At 38.9% G+C, this 27,949-nt stretch overlaps 2 protein-coding genes across 2 annotated transcripts; one reads left to right on the top strand and one right to left on the bottom strand.

Annotated features, from left to right (window-relative positions):
• Positions 1-52: 52 nt before the first annotated feature.
• Positions 53-27,904, bottom strand: rnf207a (ring finger protein 207a). Its single transcript, XM_085160899.1, is given in 19 exon segments — positions 53-8,917; positions 8,919-8,975; positions 9,471-9,563; positions 10,095-10,212; positions 10,297-10,348; positions 10,628-10,813; positions 11,356-11,533; positions 14,221-14,327; positions 15,261-15,329; positions 15,671-15,739; positions 16,968-17,040; positions 18,235-18,281; positions 19,692-19,817; positions 20,726-20,801; positions 21,017-21,098; positions 21,443-21,587; positions 22,160-22,292; positions 27,013-27,203; positions 27,407-27,904. Coding segments are annotated over 19 exon segments (1,944 nt in total). The 5' UTR covers positions 27,467-27,904; the 3' UTR covers positions 53-8,835.
• On the top strand, positions 23,051-25,267 carry zpr1 (ZPR1 zinc finger). The gene has a single exon (XM_085160900.1). It carries the CDS (start codon positions 23,209-23,211, stop codon positions 24,568-24,570), a length of 1,362 nt encoding a protein of 453 aa, XP_085017026.1. The 5' UTR covers positions 23,051-23,208; the 3' UTR covers positions 24,571-25,267.
• Positions 27,905-27,949: the final 45 nt, after the last annotated feature.

Genomic DNA, 27,949 nt, shown 5'->3' with positions numbered 1-27,949 from the left:
ACTGCTGTTGCTACTAAGAATTTCTATAATTAAGATAAAAAATTAAACTAACACTTAACTCACAAATCACAGGCTGAGGCTACTTTCACTATAGGCCCCGACTTACCTGTATTCAGCCCTGGCAACATCTGGATCGTGTCCTTGGGCTTTCCTTGCAGACTTTGATCAAGGCATCAGTGAGCTTCTGGACAGACTGTAGCATCGCAGCTCATAAAGTCTGGATTCAGGCCTGTGGAACATGAGGGCCAGTCAATATCATCAGTGCCTTCATCATTCAGGGAGCTGCCTGTGCACGTTTGCCATATGAGTCATTGTCCTGCACCAGGTGGTACTTAGTGCACCAAGATAAGGTCTGACAGTGCGACTGAGGATTTTATCCAGGCACCTAATAACAGTCAGGGTTGGTTAGCACATTCAGGTCTGTGCAACCCTCAAAGGATATACCTTCCCATATGTTTGCTGTCATGCTTGCACATGTTGCATAGTTTTTGCTGTCGCATCTCCAGACTTTTTTGTGAACCACCTCTAATTTGTAAGGAGAACTGGATGTAGCTGAGGGTTCTGATGTTCTCTGCCACCGGGCTGTGAGCAGAGGTCCCATTAAATCACATCATGCTTTCATTCCACCCTCGTGGATTCTGATTCTGAGAGTTTGGTGTGAAACATACACAAGTAGCCTGCCAGAGGCCTTTTGTTGTGCTCTGGCAGTGCTCCTCTTGTTCCTGCCCACATAAAGGAGCAGGTACCAGACCAGCAGCTGGATTGTTGCCCTTTTAGAGCTATGTCTTTCTTTTGTGTTTAATGGTCAATCTCCTCCACACCTCTGAGTGTGCAGGAGACACACAGTTAACGTGGATGAAAATACCTGAAGGAGTGGGCCTGAGTGGGCTGCAGGTTTCATCTCCTAGCAAAAAAGAAAATGAAAACATCGGTCAGAGGGATCTGTGGCCTCCACGTGTCATTCGCACAAAAACAGGTGAAATTGATTAAGAATTATGTGGAAGTTTAACTGATTCTGTGATGATCACCTTATTATATGACCTTATTTTTTTATTTTTTGTTTTGCGCAGTCCATTTTCTTGCAATTTCATTTTTTTCTTTTACCTTCTCTCACATACCTAGTTCCTCTCATCCTGCTCCACTAACATAGATCTTTAACATTCATTTGTACCCCCGTCACAGAAGACGAGAAAAGACATTCATCTTCCTGTCCGCCATGCACTAAACCATTTTTGCACTCCACTGTGCATGATCTGAGAGTCGCACTACTTTCAATTTTGGCACATTTTGAAAATTCACGCTACAATGAGTGAGTTAAAATGACACAAATGTTTAATACACACAAAAGAATCATGAAAGTGAAGGATTCGCTCTCCACTGCCTCCCTCAGCACAATTATAAAAATTCAAGTGACACAGTTGTACAGACGTGGAATGTAAACCACCTCATTAGCATTTTTTACCCACAACTCTGGTGAAAACAGGTGTGGCTCAGTAAATTATATGTTGTAAATGAAAACATTTCATATACTCTAAAAGTAGTAAGTTCACAGATTATGAGCCTGCAGTCAAGGTTTTTGTCACTAAGGGCTTTTATTATGATGAGGTAGTTAGCTTAAATGGTTTATTGTCCTCAAATGTGCAGGCTGTTGAGCTGAAAGCCCTTGAGCTGAGAGCTTTGTCATCTGTTTGTAGATTGTAGTACCTTGTGGGCTTCTTTATAAAGCAGGGAAATTCAGTTTCTGCCACAATAGTATTATTGAGTTTAAAAAAATGTTACAAAACAGTGTAAAATTTACATAAAAATAGAATTAAATGATTTAAAAATGATATAAACTTCATGTAAAAGAAAGAACATTTCAAAAGAGAGTCTTTCAGAAATAAAAATGGGGACAGTTCACCAATTTGTCAAAGACTGCAAATCAGTATATTCAAAGTATTTGCTCATCATCTATGATGCACAATATTAAAAGACTCATAGGATCGGCCAGATTCCACACACAAGGACAAAATCAAAACACAACGATTGTGATCCACAGGGAGCAGTCGTGTAAAGTAGACACCATTCTGTAAGGGGGGAATGCAATGGAAATCACTGCATGAGCTCAGGATGCTTCAAACAATATTAGTTATGTATTCAGTAAACAGTTTCTTCTTGCACTGGTAAGTGCAACTGCTACCATTTAAAGACAAAAAAAATATGATCCTAAAGCACTGTTACCTTTTTAGGGAGCTCAATTAGGATGCACTGAGATGAAGAAGCTGCTGTGTGCGCATACCAAGAGGTTAACAGGTCAAAAAAAGTAAACTCTTAAACCTCTTGGAATAAACACCACATATTTTAACATCAACACATCCATTCTCTTCCGCTTATCCTCGTCAGGGTTGCAGGGGGGCTGGAGCCCCTAACATAGGGCGTGAGGCAGGGTACACCCTGGACAGGTGGCGCCAGTCTAATAGAGACAGACAATCAGTCACACTCGCACCTAATTTAGGTTTACCAATTAAGCTAACACAAACAAGGGAAGAAAGGCCCCTACCAGGTGGTGGAATCCAACTCAGGACCTTCTTGCTGTGAGGCAACAGTGCTGATCACCGCACCACTGTGCTGCCCTATAGTGAAACACTATGCTTTTGATTAAATGTTTGCTTTTTTTCTATGGGAATGAGTTTTTTCCCTCTATAAATTTTACTCTCTGTTTGGTTGGCTAGATGGTTGGTTTAGGATACTAAATGATTGATCGCATTAATGAGATTGTGACTTACAATCTCATTAATGCCTTATTCAGCCTTGTTGTAAAAAGACACCTTTGAGGTGATGGCTGAAAAGTTTTGAATATACAAAAACACAAGTGAAGTTTGCAACACTTTCAACTTGGCACCCCACAGTTTTAAAAGAGACAAACATATATGAGCAACCCCCCAACTATAAACATGGAGGCAGCAGACATATTTTTTTTCTCATATTATTTATCTGCCATATTGTAGGTCATCCAGGAGGGATGTCAGCCAACAGCGAGCCATGAAACTGAAAGAACCAAACAGCACAGTTAATATGTTCTCAGCATACAAAGCAGGCTCACGATTGCAGTCTAAGTTGAGTTGATTATTCACACCTGGGGAAGATGTTTAATTCATTTGGTCAAATGATTTAAGGATACGGTCAAAAACAAGGTACCGTGATGATCTTTGAAAAGTAATTTCCTTTCTTTTTTCTTGTGATAACAGCTAGTTGAGGACAAAATGTATAGATAACCTGTGAAATATAGAATGAGAGGCTGTGGCTTTAAAAGAGAAAGGGGAAAAAAATAACGTATGAAGACGACAGAGAGTGTGAAGGTGCACCAGAGGAGGTGGGGGAGGAGGTATGGCCACAAGCTCAACAAGCTGTTGATTAATAACGAGCTGCAGGACTGCCTCTCCTGAGCCTTGCATGCATGCAGGTTTAACACATCCTCGGGCTCACACCTGATTCCTCTGAGTCAAGGACACGCTCACTCACTGCCATTGTGGTTCTATGCAATAAAACCAACTCAATTTGTCAGTTCTGTTATTGCATTAACCATGATCCCCAGAGAGGTCTGAAAAAAATGAATGCGTGGGCATCTGGACTGCAGACCTCCAACACCAATTTTCAGCATCTTTAGGTGTCCAATATTTCTGAAATGAAACTGGTCTGTAGGGTTTTTAAGGGAATTTATGTTGTTAAGTGAGCTACATTTTTATTCCTCCATATTTTTTATTTAGAAAATCTGTTAATTTCTCTGTGGTGACTGAGATAAATGATAGTATTACTACAGTTTCATTTTTTTTGTCTCTAATGAGATACATTTGAATATAAGAATTAGTAACACAATCTAGTCTGTTAGCTTAAATATACAGTTTATGTTATGGCGATTTTACATATTCCATACTCATTTTTCATTTATTTTTGCCCTTCTTTCTCTTGTTAGTCTTTACTGTTTTCTCTCTAATCCTCAAACAAAAACTCAGGTTAAAATAAATTTCTATTTATAAATGTGATCTCTGTGTAAATACAAAGGAAAAAATATTTTTAATGACATGCTTTCAGCTGAGGGTGAGGGTAAAAATGTGACCCCGAAAGCAACTGGGGTCAACCTGACTCCCTTGGCTGTGTTCCTGGGTAAATTATACAACATGAGGGCAGTCAGTGATAAAATATATATATATATTGACAAGCTCAAGCTGACGAGTCTCTAATTGAGTCTAGATGCACAGGAGAAAGAATCTTTGGCTTTCGTAGACGATAAGTTATGGAAAGCGTTACTTTGATATCCCAATCTTCAACATCTTAACCCTCCACCTGCTGTCTGGAGCTCTTCGGCAACCAGCAATAAGAAAACTACAAAAACAAAACAACAACAACAAAGACGCTCAAAAGTCCTCTGAGATTAAAAAGTGTTTACATGTGAAATTGATCCAGCAGTGACATTTTTATGCCTCAGGCATCTTGAGTCCCCTAGGAGAGCGCTCTCAACCCTTGACCTTTTCACACTGCAGCCTCGTGCATCTGCCACCAGCGATAACGGCATCAAAATTGATTCCAATTACCCTCCAGTCCACACAAGCCTGAAGAGAAGGGGGTCAGCAAATCCCTGCCCATTAAGCAAGGACTGATTTATTTGCTGGATATAAAATAAAACAAAGTAAACACGGTGAAAACAGAGTCAGTGTTTCTCGGGGTTATTTCACAAAAAGAAATCTGGAAAAAGGTGCTACTTCAGCCCCAATTTCAGTTCAGTTAAACAGTTCTGAAACTATTCACATCAGGTATCATTAAGAAGACAGAAATTTAAAGACAAATATTCACTTACAAATAGTGTAAGTGAATAAAAAGGCCTAGAACTGACAAAAAAAGAAGGAAAAGGTTGTAAATAAAAAATGTAATGCTCATGCTCTGCAAAACTCATAAAGGCCCAATAGGAATAATCACAGGAATAATGACTGATATCCTCCCTGGTTCTTGGACCTTTGGTTTGCTCAGTAGGTAGAGTGGTGATCGAAAGGTTGGAGGTTCGAATTCACTGAACCGCTACTCTGAGGTACCCCTGAGCAAGGTACTGTCCCTACACACCGCTCCCCGGGCGCTGGATTGGTGGCTGCTGACTGCTTCACTGGGTGAATGGGTTAAATGCAGCGGGCTTATTTCCCTATTCTTTATTTTTGAGAATGATTTTCTCCTTTGAGAGTTCGTAATTCTTCTATTTTTGAATTTGTTTCGTTTGTAAATTAGCTTAGCTTTGGTTTGGAGTTGTGTATATAGTTTGTCCTTTCATCAGCGTATCCTCAGTTTTCCATTTCTGCATTCTTAGTTTAGTTACAGTTTCTTCCTGTTTTATTTTGGTAGTCTTTCATTTCTGGCGCTGTTTAGTTTTATTGTCTTGTTGGCTCATTGTTCCTGATTAGTTACAGCTGTGTTCCCCACCTGTTCTCCACCTGCTCTCCCCTCGTTATCTTTTGTATAAATTGTCTGTCTCTGCTTATCGTTTGTTGTGTTGTCCATTTTACTGTGTCTCCTTGTTCTGTGGTCCCAGTGAAATCTGATATTTGGATTTCCTGTTCTGCAAATGTTTTGGGATTTTTGGGCACTTTGTTTATTTTGTTATACTTCTGGCATTAAAGGTTTATTTTTTAATTTTGGGTATGCAAGACTATAAGACACTCAATGTTTCATAACAAAGACATATATTCACTTTAAAAAATCATCAAGACTGGTTGGTATCCTGGTAACAAAGTCCAATATCTGTGAACTTCACTAAAACTTTTGATCTAATTTATGAGGGAGAAGAAAGTTGTGGCCATCAGGTGTAACCATGTGACCCTTATATCAAACTTCAAAGGAAAACTCTTACAAGCTTAAATGGAAAAACCAAATGGTCTTTGATTTTTCTCAACGTTTGATTTTATTATCTCTAAGATCTTTTTATATATACAAATGTAACTCACTAATTTAGCAATCTGTGCTTAGAAATGCTTATTCTCAAGTGGTCATGTGACTTCTTCTGGACACTGTTTTAAACTGCCCAACTTGCAAAACTAGCTTGCTGGTGAGTAGATAACTAGTAGATAACTGGTGAGTCCGACCTCCAAAAAACATGAAAGTGGCCAAAAATAATTCTTCTTCCTCTACTTCTTCCCCCTTCTACCTCCTCTTCGTTGTCCTCCCTTTAGGGCTCACCACAGTGGATCATCTCTACATGTCCTAAAATCCTAATACTGAGGCTCTGAAATGTGGAGAAACCATCTTTTATATATAGTCTATGCTTTAATCTTACAGAATATTCTAATATTCTCACTACACAGGCTGCCATACCCTTTTCCAACTCAACTAGGTTACACTACAAGCCTCAGACATGGAGATATTACTCATCTTATCTAGGTCTCCACTAGAAAGTCTGTTAATAATTTTCCTAAAATGTTTATTCCTCTAACATTTCATTGGGACCAAGTATTACAGTCAGATTAATGTGTAATTAATTAGGCCAGTTCAAGGGCATCAGTGCCTGAACCGACTTCCCATGACTGTGATTCAGAAGCAGGTATTCTTATTTATTTATATATTTTTTTCTCTTAACTTGTTAATCCTTTGTGGAAAATTTCCATTGCTCTCATATGATCTTTGTAACTGTAATCCATTCAAATATAATAGCACATTTTAACAAATTAACCTGTCAAACCATTTCCAGCCAGCTAATTTTTAGAGCTAATTAGAGTTATGTTTTCATATTAAGTGCACGTCTGTATGCAGCATAATTAAGACTTTTAACTGTATTTTCACCCTCATTATAAAACCATGTGGTTTTATTCTTAATCTGCTCTATTTGCACTAACTGCATTCATCTTATTGTCATACATTTAAATTTCTTCCCTGACCCAATTTCTCCTGAATCATTAAACTTTCATTTTATCTTTTCCTTCTCTTCCATCTTTAATGCTTTTTTTTCTCAATTACATGTTGATTAGGGTTTGAACATTTAAAAAATGGAGTTGTGAAGGCAGCATATCCTGTAAGTGTCTATACGAGCACTTCCAGTAAAATAAATGGCACAGAGGAGTGCTCTGTCTTTGCAGTCAAAAAAGAACCATCTCTTTCCATCCAAATGTGGTATTAATGCCCCTCAAAAATATTGATTTTTTTTTTTCATGATGTAAAATGGCCTTTGGTTTTACCCCCGCCCAACCTACAGTAGGTGAGGAAGCACAACTCTTAGGGAGGGAGAGAGAGAATAATGAATAGTGAACATGAGCCTTGTATTTGGATGAGTGCAGATGATGAATGACCAGAGGGAGGAAGTACAGGACCAGAGCAGAAGCACAGCCATTTGTTACTCTGCTGTCACAAATGTATTTTTAATGAATTTGCACCTCTGACTCTTCTGCAAAGCAAGACTGTTCCTTAAGGCCAATGTGACCCCGATATTTCCTCTGAAGTGGTGGCTCTGAATAAACCCACTTTAGCTTCTCCGGTGTAATGTAAATAACCTTGTCCTTCTGTTTGCTCAAACCATCAGTCTGGCTCCTCATTATTATCCGTACCTGTGCCCAGAATAGTTTCTGTGCTGGTAGCAGGTGTGGCGGTTTCACCTTGAATTACTACTTAGTGTGAAGCTCTGTATTACTCCACTATGTTGTTTTTCTTTGGCAGATTAAAAGTCCTTTGAAACAACATCATTTACACTCCTTGACTTATTTATTTGATTTAAAATTCAAATTGTTCTGGTAATATACCGCGTGGAAGCCCCTCTAGATCACCCAGCCTTTTCAGTGAAATGTAAATACTTTCATAAGCCAAGTCTTGTCAGTTTTATCATGGGATTTGCTTAAAATGCCAGCGTGATTAATTAAGAAAAGATACAAGGGAGAAAGAAGGGCAGGAGAACAAGTAACAGTGTAAAAGTTTTCTACCACTTTCCCGCAGGGCAAACACCTTAAAGCATGCCGCTGACACTTATCTGTGATGAAGTCCAGAGGCAAACCAAGAGGAATATATTTCATGCAGCAGTACAGAAAGCCTTAGTTGGCTGGCATATTGGGGATGAGTATGATGTTGGAGAAAGCTAGCAGGAGATGGAGGTTAAGGCAAGGCCAGTAACATTCACACTCCTCTGCCATTACAGCTCTCCTGCTTTTTGCATGTGGATGTTGAAACTGCAGGCAAAAAAAGAAAAAAGCTCCACACACAATCCTGGAATAGACTGCCCCGTTTTACGTTACGCCGATGCACGAGATGATACACATGACACACATCAACATGTGACCTCAGCTGACACCAAGAATGACAAACACATCATTGCATTTGCTGTGTTTCATCTGTGCTGTCACGCCGGTTCAACGGTCTTCTGGGTAATCGGACCCAGGCAGTCATCCATCATCAGCCTCCACAGGAAATGTTTTATGCAAAGAATAGATACCAGAAAATGCAATTCCACACACTGTAAAAAACAAACAGACAGAGCGATAATTCACAGTCTCAGTGTACTCATCATTCTAACAGCAACAACACAAACAGAGCAACAAAAGGCAATCCAGAAACGTCACCTCATTCACTTTTGTTAATGAATCCCATGACAGCTCTTTATGATATTGTTGTATTTGTCCACATTGAATAAGGAGGTCCTGTAAGTCAGGCTCTGACAGGTGTGAGTCCTTGGCCTCTGTGTACATCCACTTAGTGTCAATCCCAGCGCTCACCTTGGAGCTGTTGACAGCTTCCTGCTGCTGAGAAAATGTCATGGTGTGGACAACCATGAGAGTCACGTCCCATCCTGTGCTTGTCATGGCTGAATTAAAGCACGCCGGTGCAATGAGTTGGTGTTTATGAAGGCATCTCATTGCCGCTGGACGCCTCTGTGGGGCCCCTCTGCCTGCCTGTACGGCGGGTCTTGACAGGATTCTCCCTCGAGCATCAGTGGGCGGCTGTTCTTGTCTCTGTCTTTGACACAAGTCTGGTTGTCACTGTGAATGAAAATAAATGACAATGCTCACCGTAAAACCAAACACATAAATCTTTTTGATGCCAGTGACTACATTTAACAGCATATATCACAACATTTTGGGTGAACATAAACAGAAATACAGATAATTGTTTGATTTTACTTTTATATGTCATTCTAATAAGAATGATGAAACAAGACATAGACATTTAAATGTTTCTTGTGTGTGTGTGTGTGTGGGGGGGGGGGGATTAGTTCTACAAATGAACAAAAAAAACACAAAAAGTTCCCTCAATCACTCAAACCTTTGCATCAAAGGCAGAAAAAATCCTCAGAGACTGAAGAATTTTTCCTGAGGTTTGAAGTCCTTAAATTAAAGTACATATAATCTCTTATTCACAAAACAAACAAAATCTTTCATGCTGTGTGGCAGCTCTTTTAATCTAGCTGACAGTTTCTACTTAACATGAGTCTTCAGCTAGAGAAACCCTCTGTTAATCACAGCAAATATCAATACCTCTCTTGACAGTCTTTTGTCATTGTGCTGTCTTCATAGATTTTTTGCATCGTCTCGGTGCGGTCATCAAGGTGCTCTTTGGGCCCTTGAAACCTGCGAGACACGTTTTAAGAGATGTTTACCAAAAAAATCACACACAAACACAACATAACTCTATCCACAGCCTTTCCTAATAAGCCTGTTTGTTTCTTTAAAAAAATAGGTCACAAATGTTTTGCATGTAGTGGGGATAAAGATACACGTCTACATTCACTGTGAATAAATGTCAAGGTTTTGCATTCGTATGTGTGTCCAAAACTTTATATTTTAGGAGCTCGTGCTCTCTGTCTTTATGTAATCACTGAATCATTGCACCCTTTCTTACATAAATTTGTGGATGAAAAACTTTTATGGACATTGTGTTACTTTCACTCTTTATAATTTACTTACTTTCTGAAAGCTGATTATTTTTGCTGGAGCTTTCGTGTTTGAGTAATGAGGCTGTATCGTGTTGTATTTCAAAATAAAAACTTTATACTTGGGGGCTGTTTTTTGCTGCAGATTGATCCAAACTTTGTTAACTATCAGTGAGAGCTGCCTCTGTGTTGCCAGACATTGTAGTCATCCACTTTCTTAATACAACACCTGGGCTCAAGTCTCTCTTTCACTTTAGCAATGGACAGGATGTAGGGGCTGATCTGTCTAGCGATGGTGGTGAGGTAAGAGTTCTCCTGCTTCAGCTGCATCAGGTCCTGAAGCTGGGCTGCAGTCAGTAAACAAAGTTAATTAGACCTATTAAAAAAGATTCTTTAAATTAGAATTTTTGTTGTCATTATTGGGGACAAACCTTCATAGATCTCCTGCTCATTCGTGACCCTCTGAAAAGTCTCATCCCACATCTGCAAAGAAAAGGTGCAAAGTAAGCTGATTCTCACAGAGCAAAATGTTGCAGGAACTGCAGTTGGTTCACTCAAGGGATACATTGGCATTTGCAGTTTTCTTTTTTCTTCTGTTTGCATTCCCTGTAGTCTACATTTATGACAAATGGGTGAAAACTAGCTTGTTAATATGTAATATTTAGCTAGAGGTACCAATCAAGCACAAATGTTAATAGGTTTTAATCAGAAGTGCCTGGCAGAGGCAAGAACATACTAAATGTCAGGTATCACCTGGCGCACCTCTTCAAACATGACTCTCATAGTTTCTACTGTGGAGTACTGGGCAGCTATCTGACTGTCAATGTGTAGCGATCTGTCCAGGATCTCCCCCATTTTATCTGTGTTGATGATGGAGTGGTGCTTGGTCAAATCTCTGTGCAGCTCCTGGACCTGGTCCTTCAGATTCTGCATCTCTGTCTGCAGAGACTATAAACACACAGGCATGCACATATATAGGGCAACCTGTAAGAACTTTCCTTCAAAATGATGGGTGTACAGGTGCCTGTGAAGTGCAGCTGAGCATGAAAAACTTGCTGCTCACTACACAAGTTGAAAATGATCTCCTGGTGGAATTTATGCTGCTGTGTTTCACTGCTTTACTTTGTGGGCTCCTTGTGTACTGTTGTGTATCTCAGTATCTCAGTGCATCCAAATTCAGGTGATTTATAAAGTAAGTATAAAACGGTAAAATATTTCATTTATCTTTATAAATGATATACCCTATTTTCTACTGATTACAAAAGCCTACTAAAAACAACAAAACATCTTTTTTATATTTAAGTAGCTGTAAGATGACGGTTCTCTTGTAACCATCATCTTAAGAAAAGAAGCACCATTAAACCTCTTACTTCTTGGTGTAAGTATAATTAATTGTGCAAACTAAAATATTTTTGGAACTAAGAATTGGGTAATTACCACAAATCCTAAAGGTGAATCCACAATATTACAGGTCACACATATCAGCTCACCCTGTAGGCGTTCTCATAATTGCGGCAGTGCTCGGTGAAGGGTGTTTCCCTGCCCTCGGCCAAAAGAACCTTGGTGCAGATGTTGCGGTGAGAGGTGGGCCTTCGCCCAAACGCCGAGCCCAGGGGCATCTCACTAAGCGACGGGGAGCGACAAGACACAGTGAGAGGGGACTGGAGCCTGAAGAGACAGGACAAAATATATTACCACAATATCTTATATTAAAAACAAAATTCAATTCTTAACAGTCAAATTAGTTAATAAGTCAAAACCTATAATATGTTTACATAATTTATTATAGATTTTGTGTGTTTTGGTGAAATAATTAAATCAAAAACTGTGCCAGAAAGTCAAGAGAGTCTGTAACCTTTACAAAATTTACTACATGCAAATATAATCCATTTTTGGTTCTATTTCTCTTTCAATCTTATTTTGTGTTATAACTTTATCATGCTACACATTTTTAAAGCATATTCAAAATGTATAAGTTAGACTAATTTATAAAGTCTCCTCTTTGCTTCTTCTTTCTTGGTACTTTGTAAGCCGTGCCAATTGTAACTCAAAGTTTTAAACATGTAACCTCATCGGTCACTTAGATTTATTATTGTAAGGTCTACCTTCCAATATAAAGCACCTTGAGGTGACTGTTGTTGTGATTTTGCGCTGTATAAATAAAACTGAATTGAATTTAGAAAGTATGAAAGTACAGATATGTAAGCTACCAAAATCAAGTATCCACTATATCTTACTAATGTCTTTGGTGACAAACATACATTTTTACATTTTCTTTCCATAAAATACTGCAAAATTTGGACAAAGCAGACCATCTGCTGCTGTTCATATTAAAAACTAACCACAAAAAAAAAGACAGACAGCGACAGTAAATCTGCAGAGGAACTGTTTAGAAGTTGTCACTATCATGAGTGCAGCCATGAGTAAATCAACATAAATGCTGTCACTCAAAAGAGTAGCATCTTATTGTCATCACTTCTCTGAAAGTGTAAAGGTATGCAAGCACAGTATGCGGTAGCGCAACTAAACCTGCTTTTATCTGGGTCCTGGTAGGACCATAATTTTGGCTTCATGCCTAAAACAGCATAAACCACCAGAAAAGCGTTTTGTGGTGGGTGAGGTGTGAATGGATTACTCTCACGTTTCCATCTCCAAAAATCCAGGCTGTGTCTCAACACAGCTGATTAACGACTTTGACAGTACTAAAGCAGCAGCATTCTTTGCATGAAAGAACTTACATGTACGACTTCACTGAGCTTCTGTTCTGTGAAATTATGATAAAAATAGGGCCAGCCAGCTGGCTGTCCACCAATCCCTGCTTGCTTTGCATCCTGCATTAGAAGCATTCAGACACAACAGCACATTCAGCTGAGTAACAGGCTACACCATGTGGGTGTTATTTTGAACTACCATATGGTAAAGAAAAGCTAATTTATTCCTCTGTCTCTGAATTGAGGTACAAAGAGAAGTTCGAAGACCGATCAGTCAAGCACCTTATGTAACCGCTGCCATCCTACAGTGCCACAGGCTTCAATGGAAATGTACCCACGAGTGCTAAAGCCAGGCTCTGATTCATAAACAAATTTAGCCAAATCTACACAGCAGTGGTGACTTAAAGATAACTCCAAAAGTTAAATAAATATTCTGGGCTTACAATGCAAGTTAAGGTATATGTTATATACTCAAAAAGAAATTACCTGCAACCTGGTGGCCTCTTACTCCTGCCTCTTTGTCCAGAGCTGATGCAACAGCAAACTTGTCTGAAACATGTATTTCTCAGTCTGCTCTACACGTTATCCTCTGAACATCCAGCCCCTGTCCTCCCAGTAGTGACGCCAGTTAAAGACGTCGCCCGTGCTAAAACAGTGACATCAACGGTCTGGAACAAAACGATCGGGCGGCCCCTGCGTGCCAACTTACAGATGAATCCGAGAGAGTTCTGTGAAACTGGGATAAAAATAGTGCCAGGCGGCCGACTGACCACCAATCCCTACCTACTTTGCATCTTGCATTGGCAGGGCGTTAACTAAATTGCAAAGGAGAGTTGTCAGTATGTTGGCATTAGTGGGTGGGCTTAAGGACCTGTGAACAGTTGCGAGACACTGATGTGGAAAGAAAATGATCAGGGGAGTTTGTGTATGTGGATAATGACATAAAGCAAAACAAGAGAGGACTGAACTCTTCGTATTTTATGGGTTAGCGGCATGTGTCATTGTAATGTAATTACAATGTATAATTAATTTTATTTCATATTTTACTATTGAGAAGCACTTTGGTGTACCTCTGGTCTATAAATGTGCTATATAAATCGATTGATTGATGACTCATATTTACTGTTGACTTAATATGATTTCAAAATGAAACAAATCTGTTTGGTAAAAAAAAACAAACCCTCTTCTGATAATGTAAAGCTTGAGGAAAAAAACAAAACACTGTGAGCATGTGCAACCACTCATGCATCTTTCTCTTGAATGTTATCTGGCCACGGCACGACCAGACCTTTTTAATACAGGACGAAGGGCCTCCTGTCCAGCCTCCACACGACAAGGTGAGTTACATAAATATATCAGCGTACAGAGCTTACAGACAGATGAAATAACTGCCATAGTGGCAGTCAGCACGGCGCCTCCTTTTGTCTCACTGCAGTCCATGTGCACTTGCAAAACATTTGGGGATTTTGAGTTTGGATGCTTCACAAGTGTGAAATTTTCTGCCCAGACTTTTGTTTACTTGGAAGAATACGAAAGATGCCGTGGAAATATTCAGTTGGTGAAAGAACAATGTAAAAATAAAACTCACAGGAAGGGATCAGTTAGTGATTACATTTCAAGTGGTTCTAAGCCAAATGATCTTACCGTATTGCAGCACTTGTGGAACCAGTGACAGAAGGAGGGCAGCGTGGTCCTATCTGCAGCAGAGGCTCTAGACAGCGAGCAAACTCACTTCTGTACTCTGTGTTGATCTAAGGGAGAGCAGAGATAATGTCACTCAGCCTTATTCGGGTTAAAAAAAAGAAATAAGTACTTTAAGATTATACAACTTATTTGAAAATGCATCTGTGGATAATACAATCATAACACCCATGTCTCCATCACAGATCTTTTTATATGAGATATATTTGTTAGCATGTATCTGTTGCTTTAAATATTAAGATTACAGATATAGAGACACAAATGGCAGAAACACTGCAGATATATTTTCTCGTAGACACACCTCCTGCTGTCTGCTTTGCTGATTGGATTTATGAGATTAAAAATTATGTGAATCTTCACCAAACCAGGAAATGTCTTTTGAGTTCACGAATCTACATACTGAAGCTCTCCAGTTGCCTTGAGATGATTAAATGCCTCAGCCAAGAAGTGTTACATATTTCTTTTTGCTTTCCTAGATTATAATCTATCTGTTTAACCAAGTGGCTTTTAATAATAAGTTTTAACAGCTCTTCCTGTATGAGTGATGTTTATTGCTGTCTGCAGCATTTATGTTGTGTATTTCCACATATAACACAAAAACATCTTAGCCTTGCTTGCTGGAGTGTACTTACTTAGTCCTTTGCTATGTTTAGTCTTGCCGATGTAAAATTCTGGGTAATTTGTTAGCCCATGTTTTGTTCTGATTCATTTATCGTGTGTCCTCTGTGCTTCTGTCATTTTGCCAGCTATTTCTCTTCCTTATTTAATCTGTTGCATTAAGCTATCAGAGATCCGCAGACAAACTGTGTTGTGTCACTTATTAATAAACAAATATAGTGCACGTTAAAAGGCCAAAAACTTTATATAAAAGAAAAAGTAGTTCTGACTAAAAAAGAATTACAGATTAAACAACTAAAGGCTCCAGTGGATTGCTTTCTCAATGTAACCTTTTCTATGTCTGAATGAATTCTGTTCCTACTCACTTTGCTGCTCTGCACTGGTTTCAGTCGATGAGGGAGCTTCACAATCCTCTTCAGCCTCTCCATGAGTTGCTGTGTATGCAAGAACATCCAGGTGTGATTCAGTGACCTGTTTAACCTCCCCAAGACACTGTGGACCTCATCTATCAGCCTATTCAGTGCAGCTAATACTGCAACTTTTCTCTTGCCAAGAAAACTTCCCCAGAAAGAGCAGAGCCCTTTGTGTACGCAGCAGACAGGGCAATCTCCTGTTATTAATCCATGCTTCTTCTTCCATACTCACTCATTCACTGTTACTTTCGTACATCTTATACTGAAGGGCTGTTTTCCTTTATTGCAAAAAATACTAAAATACTGTCAAAATTATGGACATGGATCACAGTTTCTGTTCACCCAGTCTTTGCTATACTTACATAGCCCATATCCAAAAACTCAAACTTGTTAGCCGAGCTGAGGAAGGCTGAACAGGTGACAAGGTGGACCTTTAAGGATGAAAAGTTAAAGATTAGAGTAAAAAAAACAGATGCAAGAAGAAGAAATTTGCAAATGTATACAAATCTATATGTTACACAACAAATCTACTGAAATAACCTATTAGCTGTTTTGTTTTTTACTGTTGCTTTCATTGGCTGCTTGATTTGTTTTTGAAACATAAACTGTTTTGTTAAGTTAAAAAAAGAAGGTGTAATGGGATGAAATTCTAACCCGGAATGTTTAAAAAGAGAAAACCAGAGCCTTAAAAGTCAAAGAATTTTCCCAGTTCAAATACAGTTAAACACAAGTAGTTCCTTGTTGTAAAAAATAGTGATGTATTGTTTACTTTATAATCTTTATCGTATGCTATCAGCTGTTTTGTTACCACCGTACTGTTTTTTATTTCTTTATTACTGTTTTCCTTTAGTTTTGTGATGTAATTTTCCATAAACAGATTCTGTTTGGTTGGCTTTCACAATATGTGACACGATGTCAGCTTTTACAGCTTTTACCCGAATTTTTGCACCACAAATTGGAGTGCTGCTAACATTTTAACCACTAAATGTATTATGAAGATGAAATAATAAATAATAATCATCACAACCTTTCTGAATTAATGATTTAAAACATAATGTATTACACTATAAAAGTTTACATTACATTAATGTCAATATTTTGTGCAGATACAGCCGTGATAGTATTAAACTGTATTTATAAAGAAAGGTTTTTGTTTTTTTTTTACAAGGTTTCTTGTATTTAATTTGTTAGATTGTGCCTTTAAAATGTGACAAGTGTTAATATGTGACCAGGTGGGAGTGATACTCGTCACACAATTGCCACAGCCCAGTGCATGATGGGATTGACACTGAAGGGGCATCTTGTGTATTCTCTCAGAAACCTGCAACTTTGAATCTCAGCATTTGATTAATTTGTAACCATAGCTCAACACTGGCTAATTGAATATGTCATAGTTAAATCAAAACATATCATAATAAGTTGAATTATTATTAGAATTATATGCAGACAGATTTTTATACTTTATTCACTGCATTATTGCAGTACAATCAGGTAATTCAAGTACTTTTTGCTCATATTTCGCATTTTTACTCATTCTTTTACTAGTTCTGGTATTTGAGTATTTTATGTTGTTCTGTGTGTACTCTTAATTTATTAAACCTTTCAAGGTCTGATAGTTGTGGAGAAACAGAAACATTTGTCTACTTTACAGCACTTAACCTGGAGGGTAGGTAAGAGTGCAGTAAGGTGTGACAGTTGCTCCTTCAGTGCTTTCTCCTTCTCCTCATGTTGGCTGCAAACACACAAATGCACAAATATGTAAGACTACACCTTCACATTCACGCTTGCCACAATACACAGAGGAATCAGCTCAGGAGGTGCAACCGCAAACAACATACTCCATATTTCCAGGAGCTAATCTATCTGTCTTTTCTTGTAACAAACACACAAGCACAGATGCTGGCTCAGATACACAAAGCCTGACATAAATAGCCTTTAACGCCCTTCCGGGAAGGCAGCCGCTGGCTGGCTTCCAGGCAAGAAGGAGACAGAAAGAGATGGAGGACATCGGCCACAAAAAATCTCATTAAAGATACACTCACCCACTCAAATACATAAAATTGTTCCCATTCAATCATGCACACGTATACATGGAGTGCTTGGAGAGGCGGGCATAAGTGCTTGCAACGTTTTCCAGACAAAATAAAAACCTGGATAAACACAAATTTAAGTTTGCGAGTTTATCATCAGTTGGTGATAAGCCATTAGTCTTTCATAAATTTTACCTGACGTGCAGTTAATTGAACCAACGTACTAATTAGCTGCAACAGTGGCATTTAATCAAAGTTTACTGATTCTAATATAAATCTATTTGTAATTATTTTCGTGGCATAGAGTCAATGTTAAATAGTTTGAGAAACAAAAGTTCTGCACAAGCAGGCGGCTAAAAAGTAAATAGCAAAGTGGGAAAGAAAAGATAATATTCTCAAGACAGTGTATTATATATTTTCACTTGACCCATCAGTCGTCGTAAATATGTTCTGTTTTAATGCAAAATGTAGAAAATCTACAGACAGCTTCTAGGCTTTCCCGAAGCAGTTGCTTTTGTTGATATCATAGACTTCAGTAAGTCTGTGATTTACATATCATATATTTGTTTCCCAACACTTTTCAGTTGGCCTTATTTTCATTGAATGGATGCAGTCACAAGCTGCAAACATATAATCCTACTGAAGTGGTTTAAATTCAGCTCCATGCTTTGATGAAAATCATCCAAGAAAAGGTGTTCGGTGCGGACAGAGATTATTCCAGAGCAAACAGGGCACTGCTATTTATCACCCTGAGCACAATGCAGCATAATACAATGGAAAAAGGTATCAAGTCATACAGTGACAGTGGAATAATGGCATTTGGCTTCGTAAATATTATGACACAAACTGTGTGGAACAATGTAAGAAAGCTAACTCTTTATAAATGTGGTTTTTACCTTTGAGCTGCTTTTAACAGGATCTTCTTCCGCTCTTCTAGTTTTTCCTGTCACATCAGAAAAGAGAAAACAGACTCTTTTATCCACCGTAAAATAGCCTTGAGGTCTCTAACATTAATTTTCAACATGTAAAATCCACAGTGTGCTTTCTGTTCTGTTTGATTGTGCATTTTGCAAATAAAATTCACTCTTCTCTCACAATTAGGTTAACAGAGACATCCAGTGGCCAAGCAGTGCTAATGGTGCCAGAATGTGCCATGTGTTATTTCTGTGAAGAAGATGATTAATAGAGGTGGGAATCACCATACATCCCACGATACGATATTATCACAATACTTAACGCACGATACGATATTATTGCAATTTTTAAAAAATATTTTGCGATATTCAGATTCTGTACATAAAGGTAAACTTTATCAATATTCATTTTATCTAATATCAAAGTCTCACACTCAGTCTTTCTCTCATTTCAGTCAGTTTTATTGTTGACAAACTGAACGGTTTGTATTACAGTCTAGTCCAACTTAACTGAATGCAACCATCTGATACAATTATAGCTATTCTGAACTATGCAATTTATGAAAACTATGCAGCCCATTCAGCAACTGAAGAATTTGAAAGTAAATTAAAACAAAATATAATTTTACATTAAATAAAAAAGTTTTAAACTTAATTAAAATAAAACATGTCTTAAATTAAAATAAGTAAACTGTCATGTTTATTGCTGCCATAAAAAAAGTTAAACACATTTGGACAGTGAAGGAATGTCAGGATTCTTGCTCAGAAAAAGGATCAACATGCTCTGAAGTCAGAGCATGTTCCAGTCCGCAAAAACTTTTTTTATAGCAAAATATCGATTTCTGCTGTCCCTGCATCGATACATTATTAGCAAACAAAATATCACGATACTACACAGTATCAATTTTTTCCCCCACCCCTAATGATTAAGGCAGATGGTTAAATCTAAGCAAACTATCTGACAGCCATTCAGTTAGTCCAGATTAGTCCACTTCTCTGCAACTAATTTAATCTAAGCAGACCTGACACATTAAATCCTGGTAACCCAATGGATCATGTGAACATAATAAAAACACATTTGGTGTTAGAGATGATCTCTGCATTTACTTTAAACCCAAAAATATTTCTATAGACAGATGTTTAGAGACAGTTGGATCTTTTTCCAGTAAACAATTTTAAGATTCAAAGAAGAGAACAGGGCAATAACCCTTTTTCTAAAGCTATGGGATCATTTTAACATCTTTACACCTCACCACACCTGTCATCACAGCGCCTGTTGTGGTTACAGTGTTTAAACATTCTGATGCGTCATCATCAGAGCTAGACTGAAACACTGTCAACACATTCAAATAAATATTTGTGTAAGCAGTTTTCTTTTCCTACAGTTGGCTGGGGAGGATAAACAACAGCAGCTGAATAAAATCGGATCAATATGTGACCTGCAAACTGTTGAACAGACTGCAGATTGCGTTCTCTTCTTCCTCCACGTTCAGACACACTTCTCCTAGCATAGCTCTCAGCAGAAGGATCGCCTCTCCAGTTGAAGTTTGCAGTTCCTTTACCACCTACAGAGGGAAAAGAGCGCTTGGTGACAATCGTGAACTTTTTAACAACTTAATTAATGGGAATCATCTTTTATTTCAGGGAATGTAAGATCGTTCAATTGATTGTAGCACTTGATTGTACAGATATACTTAATAAAGTCCTTGAGATTTGGACTGGTTTAGTGTAGCTGTTTTTTTTTTATTGCCCAGTTCCAGGTAAAGCACACAAAACACAACAACCGCCCTTATTTCTGAAATATTTCCCCAAGCACCTTCAAGCCTGAGGACATGGTTTCTCAGCCAGGCTGGGGATCAGACCTGAGGCAAGAGGAGTTGGGAGTTTAAGTATCTTCGGGTTTTGTTAATATGTGAAGGAAGAATAGAGCAGCAGACTGATAAGACCTCTACTCAGAGTAGAGCCTGTGCACCTCCTGATCCAATGGTGGTTTTGATATCTGACTAGGATGGATCTGATCTTATGAACCAGAACATAAAAGATGATATCTCTCAGATGCCTTGATGAAAACATCTCTTTACAGTCTTAGTTATGATGGTGGAGGCGTGTTACAGGGAAGATAGAGGTCTGAGGAACTGTGCTTGAAGTGCTTGTCCTGTAATCTGGATCTAAGTGGCAAAAAATGGATGGACATACTGGAAATACTTTATTACTTGAAAATGTCACATACATGACTCTACAGTTCTATAGACTTTGGGCATGCAAGCTTTTCTTGGTAAGCCCAAAGAATGGGCAGTCAAATAGAAGCACAAATTAAAATGTTATTTTAACAAGCTAAACAAATTTTGGGAACACCTGCACCGCATCTCACATTATTATCAACACTTCAGAGTACCTGAATTATTCATAATGCTTTTTTTTTTTTTGCCTTGAGTGTCATGAATATGTAGATGAACAAACAGGACTCTCTCACCAGCACAGCCTGGTCCAACATCTCACACCCCTGCACGTAAGCAGTTTCAATATCAATGCAGTGACTCCGACTCTCCCTGGGGAAAACACAAAAACACACCTGAATTAGCATGGAGAAGAGAAGAGAAGAGAAGAGAAGAGAAGAGAAGAGAAGAGAAGAGAAGAGAAGAGAAGAGAAGAGAAGAGAGGAGAGGAGAGGAGAGAAGAGAAGAGAAGAGAAGAGAAGAGAAGAGAAGAGAGGAGAGGAGAGAAGTTCTGACAATCATAAATTTTATGCAGCGGGTTCACTCACACTTGCATGTCCCTGAAGCATTTGATGCAAAGCATAGACTTATTCTCTGTAGAGAATAGGATGTAAGGTTCCTCGTGGAGAGCTGCGAAGAGACAAAGACGCCTTTTAACTTCAGCTCACAGGAGTGCCAGAGTTAAAGTACTGCTATTCTGTTATTCTAGTGGGCCGTATGTAACACGTAAGGTTCATAATACAGACACAGGTTGCTGATTAAATTTAAAGACCACACTCATACTGACTGGGGTGTTAACACCACTCCTTTTTATGCTGCTTTTAAAAATTACCCACCACTGCGTGTGAGAGTATGATTAACATGTAGCCAGGAAAATTCAGCCATAGCGCTGGAATAACTACAGTTCTTATGAACATGTTTCTACACAGGTGTAATTGAGCCTCGTAGGTGAGTAAATTACAGGTGGCACTCACAGCATTTCCTGTGTTTGGCTTTGGTGCGTTTGGCCAAGGACACAATCTCATGGTGGGAAAACATTCTGGCCTTGTGTGTCAGCTCCCTGCAGGTGGCGCACAATGGCTGGCTGCAAGTGTTACAGTAGTACATCACCCCTGTGTCCTGTATAAATAAGAATATTTAAGAATGTTTTAAAAGATTTATGAATATGTTTTATATTAACATTTTCACTGTTGTACTCGGTGGTCATTTAGACTTTCATTTAGAGAACATATATTATAGGAAGAATGTGAGCAGCATTAAAATTGCATATGAAACATCAAAAAATTAAAACTGAAAAGCTGAAGAGAAAAATTTTGAAGTTCTACAAACACTCCTGCAGAAATTCAGCCCCTTTAAAAGCTGCATCCCTGTTAGCCTTTGGTTTCTCCTATGCACTTATAAAGCCCAAGTTATAGGTCGCCTGTTTCCTAATATGTGGCTATGAAATAAGCATGCCATTAAAAGGGACTGTTTTGGATCCTGGTAAAGCTGGCTTGGTTAAGCATGTGAACCGTATGTTTTAAGGCTATTTACTCCTGGGTTCAAGTGAGCTTTGAGGCCATTTACTGCATGCCCTTCTCCTGGCTTTCCTGTCATAATAAAAACTAAAGAATTGGAAGCCTTTAAGAGAATGCAGGTAATATCCATGGGCTCATTTAACATGAATTAATGTTGGTCTGTTAGATCAGTACCTTTTTGTTGCTTTCCTGGTCACAATTGGCACACTGCACCGCCTCCTCAGCATCTGCATTGTTGTCAACAAGAAACCTCAGAAGACGGTCCTCTGGTGGGAGGCTATTATTCCCTTTTACTATAGATGGGTATCTGTGGCAAAGACAAACAGCTTAAAAAATATGTTAAGAGGAATCATGAAAGTTATCTACAAACAGTATTTTGTGAATTTTCAAGTTCACTCCTGCTGGGAATCACTAAAACTATAACGACACAGTAATATGCAGCTCTTTTTAAACTATACTCTTTGCAGTCCAGAGTTGTGATCCACTCATAACATATAGGGCATTCTAAAAAAAATGCAATAAAAAAGGGCCTGACTGTCAGTCTATATCAGATAATAATTTGCTTTTCTAAACTACACCAGACAGATTCATCAGTTTGCAAATCGTGACAGTGTTTTTACAGGAGGCTGTGATTCAATACATAGTAATTTAAAATCTGTATAACATGAAAAAAATCCATTCCATTTTGCACAAAAACTGCTAAATCAAACATGTGGAGCTACCAACTGTGGTAACCCCTTGTGAATAATGGAGCATCTAAAAGTAGCTTTTAATGTGATGCAGCACAGAGTAAACACACCCCTGTTCCAGTGATATATATATATATATATATATATATATATAGCTAGATAGATAGATAGATAGATAGATAGATATTTCCAGTGATCTGCAAAATATAACAAAATCACATATAAGACAGAAATCTTTTTTGAAAAAAAGAAAGAAAGAAAATTGCAAAACGAGCTTGTCTCCATGAAGAAGAATAAAAACCTTTCAAATATGGTGCAGTATTGCAGCAAGCCTGAGGGGGCAGCACTGGAGACCTAAACACTGCCGCCGTCACCGTCGAAGAAGAGAAAGCGGAAGACTGTCAAATAAACGTGCGCTGTAGCGAAAGGTTGGTGGTGTGTTATCTGGAAATTTCTAGCAAGAGCTATCTCTGTAGGGAAAACGACAGCGTGTCTAACCTTGTCTACAAAGCGACGTTATAGTCAGCGTTAAACATGTCTGTTATTTCGGAGGAACATGTTCGAGGTGGCAGCGTTTTCAAGGATATTGGCGCAGACGACGACGACTGGCAGCCCACTGAGATTGAGAGCCTGTGTATGAACTGCTACAAGAACGGTACAACACGTTTGCTTCTGACCAAAATCCCTTTCTTTAAAGAAATAATTCTGAGCTCCTTCAGCTGCGCCAACTGTGGCTGGACAAACACTGAAATCCAGTCTGCGGGTCGGATTCAAGAGCAAGGCGTGTGTTACACGCTTAAAGTCAAAACAAAAGAGGACCTAAACCGGGAGGTTGTAAAAGCAGACAGCGCGACCACAAGGATCCCCGAGCTGGATTTTGAAATCCCTGCCTTCACTCAGAAGGGCTCTCTGTCTACCATTGAGGGTCTTTTAGACAGAGCAGTCGCAGGATTGGAGCAAGACCAGGCTGTGAGGCGAGCCACACATCCTGAGGTGGCTGAGAAGATCGAAGAATTCATCCGGAAGCTCAGGAAACTAAAAGAGGTTGAAAATGAGTTCACCCTGGTGATTGAGGATCCATCTGGGAACAGTTTTGTGGAAAATCCTGTAGCACCGCAAAAAGATGAGGCTCTCACAGTAACCACCTTCAAGCGGACAGTCCAGCAGGATATACAGCTGGGAATAAAGGCAGATGACGACCTGGATGAGGAACCAGCGGGCAACGACCTGGAGACGATGAGAAATGAAGTTCTGACATTCAACACTAACTGTCCCGAGTGCAACGCACCAGCCTCAACCAACATGAAACTGGTCCAGATCCCCCACTTCAAGGAGGTAATCATCATGGCCACTAACTGTGACAGCTGTGGCCATCGGACCAATGAGGTGAAATCAGGTGGAGCGACAGAGGCGCTTGGCACCAAGATCACCCTGCACATCACCGATCCTTCAGACATGACCCGAGATTTGCTGAAGTCAGAGACGTGCGCCGTCATCATTCCAGAGCTGGAATTCGAGCTGGGGATGGCAGCCCTGGGTGGGAAGTTCACAACTCTTGAGGGCCTGCTAAAAGACATCAAAGACCTGACCGTCTCCAAAAACCCCTTCATCTGTGGGGACAGCAGCACTGCAGATCGGATACAGAAGCTGCGTGAGTTTGGAGAGAAAATAGACAAGATCATTGTAGGAGAACTCGATGTCCATGTCATCCTTGATGACCCTGCAGGGAACAGCTATTTACAGAATGTCTACGCTCCGGAGCCAGATCCCGAGATGACTGTTGAGAAGTACGCCCGCTCGTTTCAACAGAATGAAGAGCTGGGACTGAATGACATGAAGACTGAGAATTATGAAGAGAAAAATAATGTGCCAGCAGTACCTGGAGGGACTGAATGAGTTTATCTGTGCTAATTAATGTCCAAAAAGAAATCCCAGTATAATTAAGTTGCTCCATATTTTCGGCCACTTTGACTCATTTTAAGTTAAACACTGGGTGAATACTCCCTTTCATTGGTATGTTGATCAATGAGAAGAATTCCAAGTCTTCTAAATGTACTTTAAAAATAAAAGGCATATAATAAGTTGTAGAATAACACATTAAAATGCTGTTGTTAATTGTACATCCTTGATGACTTAGTGCATTCTTGTGAAATCCCTGAAGATGGCACTGCATTTACTCAGATTAAAGTGATGTTTTCCTTTTAGTGGGCCACTTTCTGTGTGACAAATGTATTTATTTTGACACCTGTAAGTGTGCCATCGTCCAAATACTGGTATTTAATTGGCAGTTTGGCTCTGCTCTTTGATTTGGCAGATTTGACTCTGAAAGATGAATTTTACTTTTTGTCATTGCCTTGAGTCTGAAATACAAATTCTCACTTGACTCATTTTTGGTAGTGTTCTCAATTTATTGTACCTTGAACACAACATTTTAAACTTGTTTGTTTAGAGATTATCAATATTTATTTTTTTACAGCGTAAAATATCCTATTCGCCCAGTATTAACTGACATGGAATAAACTGCAGCAAATTTCTAATTTCAAAGGTTGAATTGGAGTGTTTATGTTTGATTAAGAAATCAATTTGAACTGAAGAGCGATTCGTTGTCTATAAACCAATTAAATTACCTTGCATCTAATTAATACTGAAATAAATTACTACCTTGGTAAGAAAGTGTCTTATTTTCACACACCTTTTTAAGCCTAGTTGTAGACCCCAAAACTTGTTTCAGTGTTTGTTTGTTTTTTAATTGTTTAAATAAAGTGTTTTTAGAACCCTCTAAACCAGTTTCCTACACGTGATTCAACCCAGTCTCGTTTTAAAGAAACAAATGCAGGACTGGGTTGAATCACGTGTAGGAAACTGGGTTAGAGGGTTATAAAAACACTGTACATGCAGATTGAAACCCAAGTGCTGTACAACCACATGTAACCAGTTTTTGTTACATTACCACATCTGCACAGGCCCGTTTGAATTATTGTTCTTCTCGCCTCCACTATGAACATTTTATCTAGTTTTCATTGCAACAGGGATCCATTGTGTTCTACTAATAGAGTTGTGAGTTCCTAGATTATGTGGTTCTTGAGTGAGCAGCTGTTAGCTGATGGAAATAGCTGCCAGACAGTGGGCCCCTGTATCCTGAGCTCAGACAGCAGAGCAAAGTGGCTTTTTGCCCACTGTGTTATTACTGTGAAAAAACAGATCCAATATGTAAAAACATATGTGTTGGTATTACTTTGACTTTTACTGTTGACTATATAATCTGATGCACCTCATGACAGTTAAACTAGCTCTGAGGAAGTTAGATGTGGGGTTCCACAGTCATTAATTTTTCAAGGGAATTGTATTTTAATAAATTCACATACCTCATTGGCAGTGTAATATGGGTTTGTGTAAAGAATCAATATAAATTCAGATATAAACCCAGAGGAATTTGATATACAATGTTTTGGTTTTTTAAAGCAGTTCCGGGTTTGAAACTACAGGAAAGTAGAAAGTATCTCAGAATAATTAAAATACTCTCAAATTCATCACCACTATATCTGATAAGACAAAGTCTTATGCGTTCTGACACAGTAGAACAAGACTGATATAATCACTGTGTATCAGAGGACCTTTTCTATGAACCCATGCTTTGATGAGGGAAAGTTAATACTGCAGATCTGAAGGTGACTGTGAACCACGGGTCATTCCTTAATAAGATATTAAATGGACTGCTATCATGTGACTTCTTTTGATTGTCCTAAGCTGTTAGCACTGCTGCCAAATACCGGTATGCTTTGTTTGCTTTGTGACATGGCTTCATGGAAGTTGCAGCCCCTTTGCGTATTGGGGCCAAGGGCTAAATAAGAGACTGGGTTGACCCTGCAGCTGCTCCAGCCACTCAGTTCTGCCCTACCCACACCAGGCCAGCAGTGGGTCATAGCAGCACCCTAAAAAACAAAACAGTGAGACTTGATGTTCTTCTTCAGTCTCCTGCACAAACCCAAACAATCTATTTTTTAATTTACATGGAACCAATCCTGTTGAGCAGCGCTGCCCAAAATCCTTAAAGTGTTTTCAAGAAGTAAAGTTATATTTTATTATAAGAATCCAGCTTTTATCATATTTTGACAGTTTTACTCAACTTTCTAATACAAATTATAAGTAATGTTGCTGTAAATTGTGTAAGGTTGTAATTCAAAATGAGAGTGTCTTTAAGCCACCAAAATCACAAGTCATTCGCTTTGGTGTGATGTGGAGGCTCAGGTCTCCTAAGCACATACTAAAACAGCATGTTTGACTTATACTTTCATAGTCTAATTTGACCATGACGAACTTCAAAGTGCCCTCTCTTACCCACAGAGGGGGCAGCTGAGGCGATTGTCAATAGTCCGACCTCTCAAGCAGCGGGCGCAAAAGATGTGGTAGCAGTCCAATAAACATGGGGACTGGTACTGCTCATGGCACAGGTGACACACCAAGGGGTGAACATTAGCACAATCCACTTTACACAGACTGCCCAAGTTGTTGAAGATTCCTCCTGCCATCTGGGAACAGAGTACATGAATAACAACAATCCTTTAGTTTGTTCTTGGAACGGCCTTTTTTTAAGACTACAAAATCACATTACTTTAAAAAGCTTTCGATAGTGCTGTCATACTGAATTACACCCCAGAGACCAGGTTAAGTGTGATAATGAAACACTTTGATCATGATCATGAATAATTAAACAAGGACATTTATCGCTTACCTTGTCAGACAAGTAATACCAGCCTGTAAATTCGGTGACTATGCACAATCCACAGATCATAAATATATAACATAAAAATAGGATGTCATCACTAACATTATATCCACTATCGAACTAAACTTACTGTAAATGTAGTAGGCCGGTCTGTGGAAAGCACAGAGTGGCTCTGTCTTACCTTTTAGTGGTGCTATCAGCTACCCACAGCAGGAATGACAGCAATGCAGAAACTCTTCAATAGTAGGGCGATGGGCTCTGTCTGCCAGGCAGCTGACAGCACACACACACCTCATGCCAGCCCCCACGTGTTGCCAAAGTGCAAAAGGGAAATTTAATATTGCCATCCCACACAGACTGTAACAACAGTTGTCCTATTTCTAATGTCCTCCTGCTCAATCCCACATGTTCATCTGGAATATGTACATATATTTATACAACCTACTCATTCACATGTAATCTGTAGACTCAAGTAAAGTGCATTATTCCAATGCCACATGTTTATATGTATGTATGTATGTCATTTCTCATTATTATTACACATGACTT

The sequence above is a fragment of the Neolamprologus multifasciatus genome, chromosome 5, assembly GCF_963576455.1.
Source record: "Neolamprologus multifasciatus chromosome 5, fNeoMul1.2, whole genome shotgun sequence".
NCBI lineage: Eukaryota > Metazoa > Chordata > Actinopteri > Cichliformes > Cichlidae > Neolamprologus > Neolamprologus multifasciatus.
The sequence above is the reverse complement of the archived record's forward strand: the minus strand, read 5'-3'. Positions and strand labels throughout refer to the sequence as shown.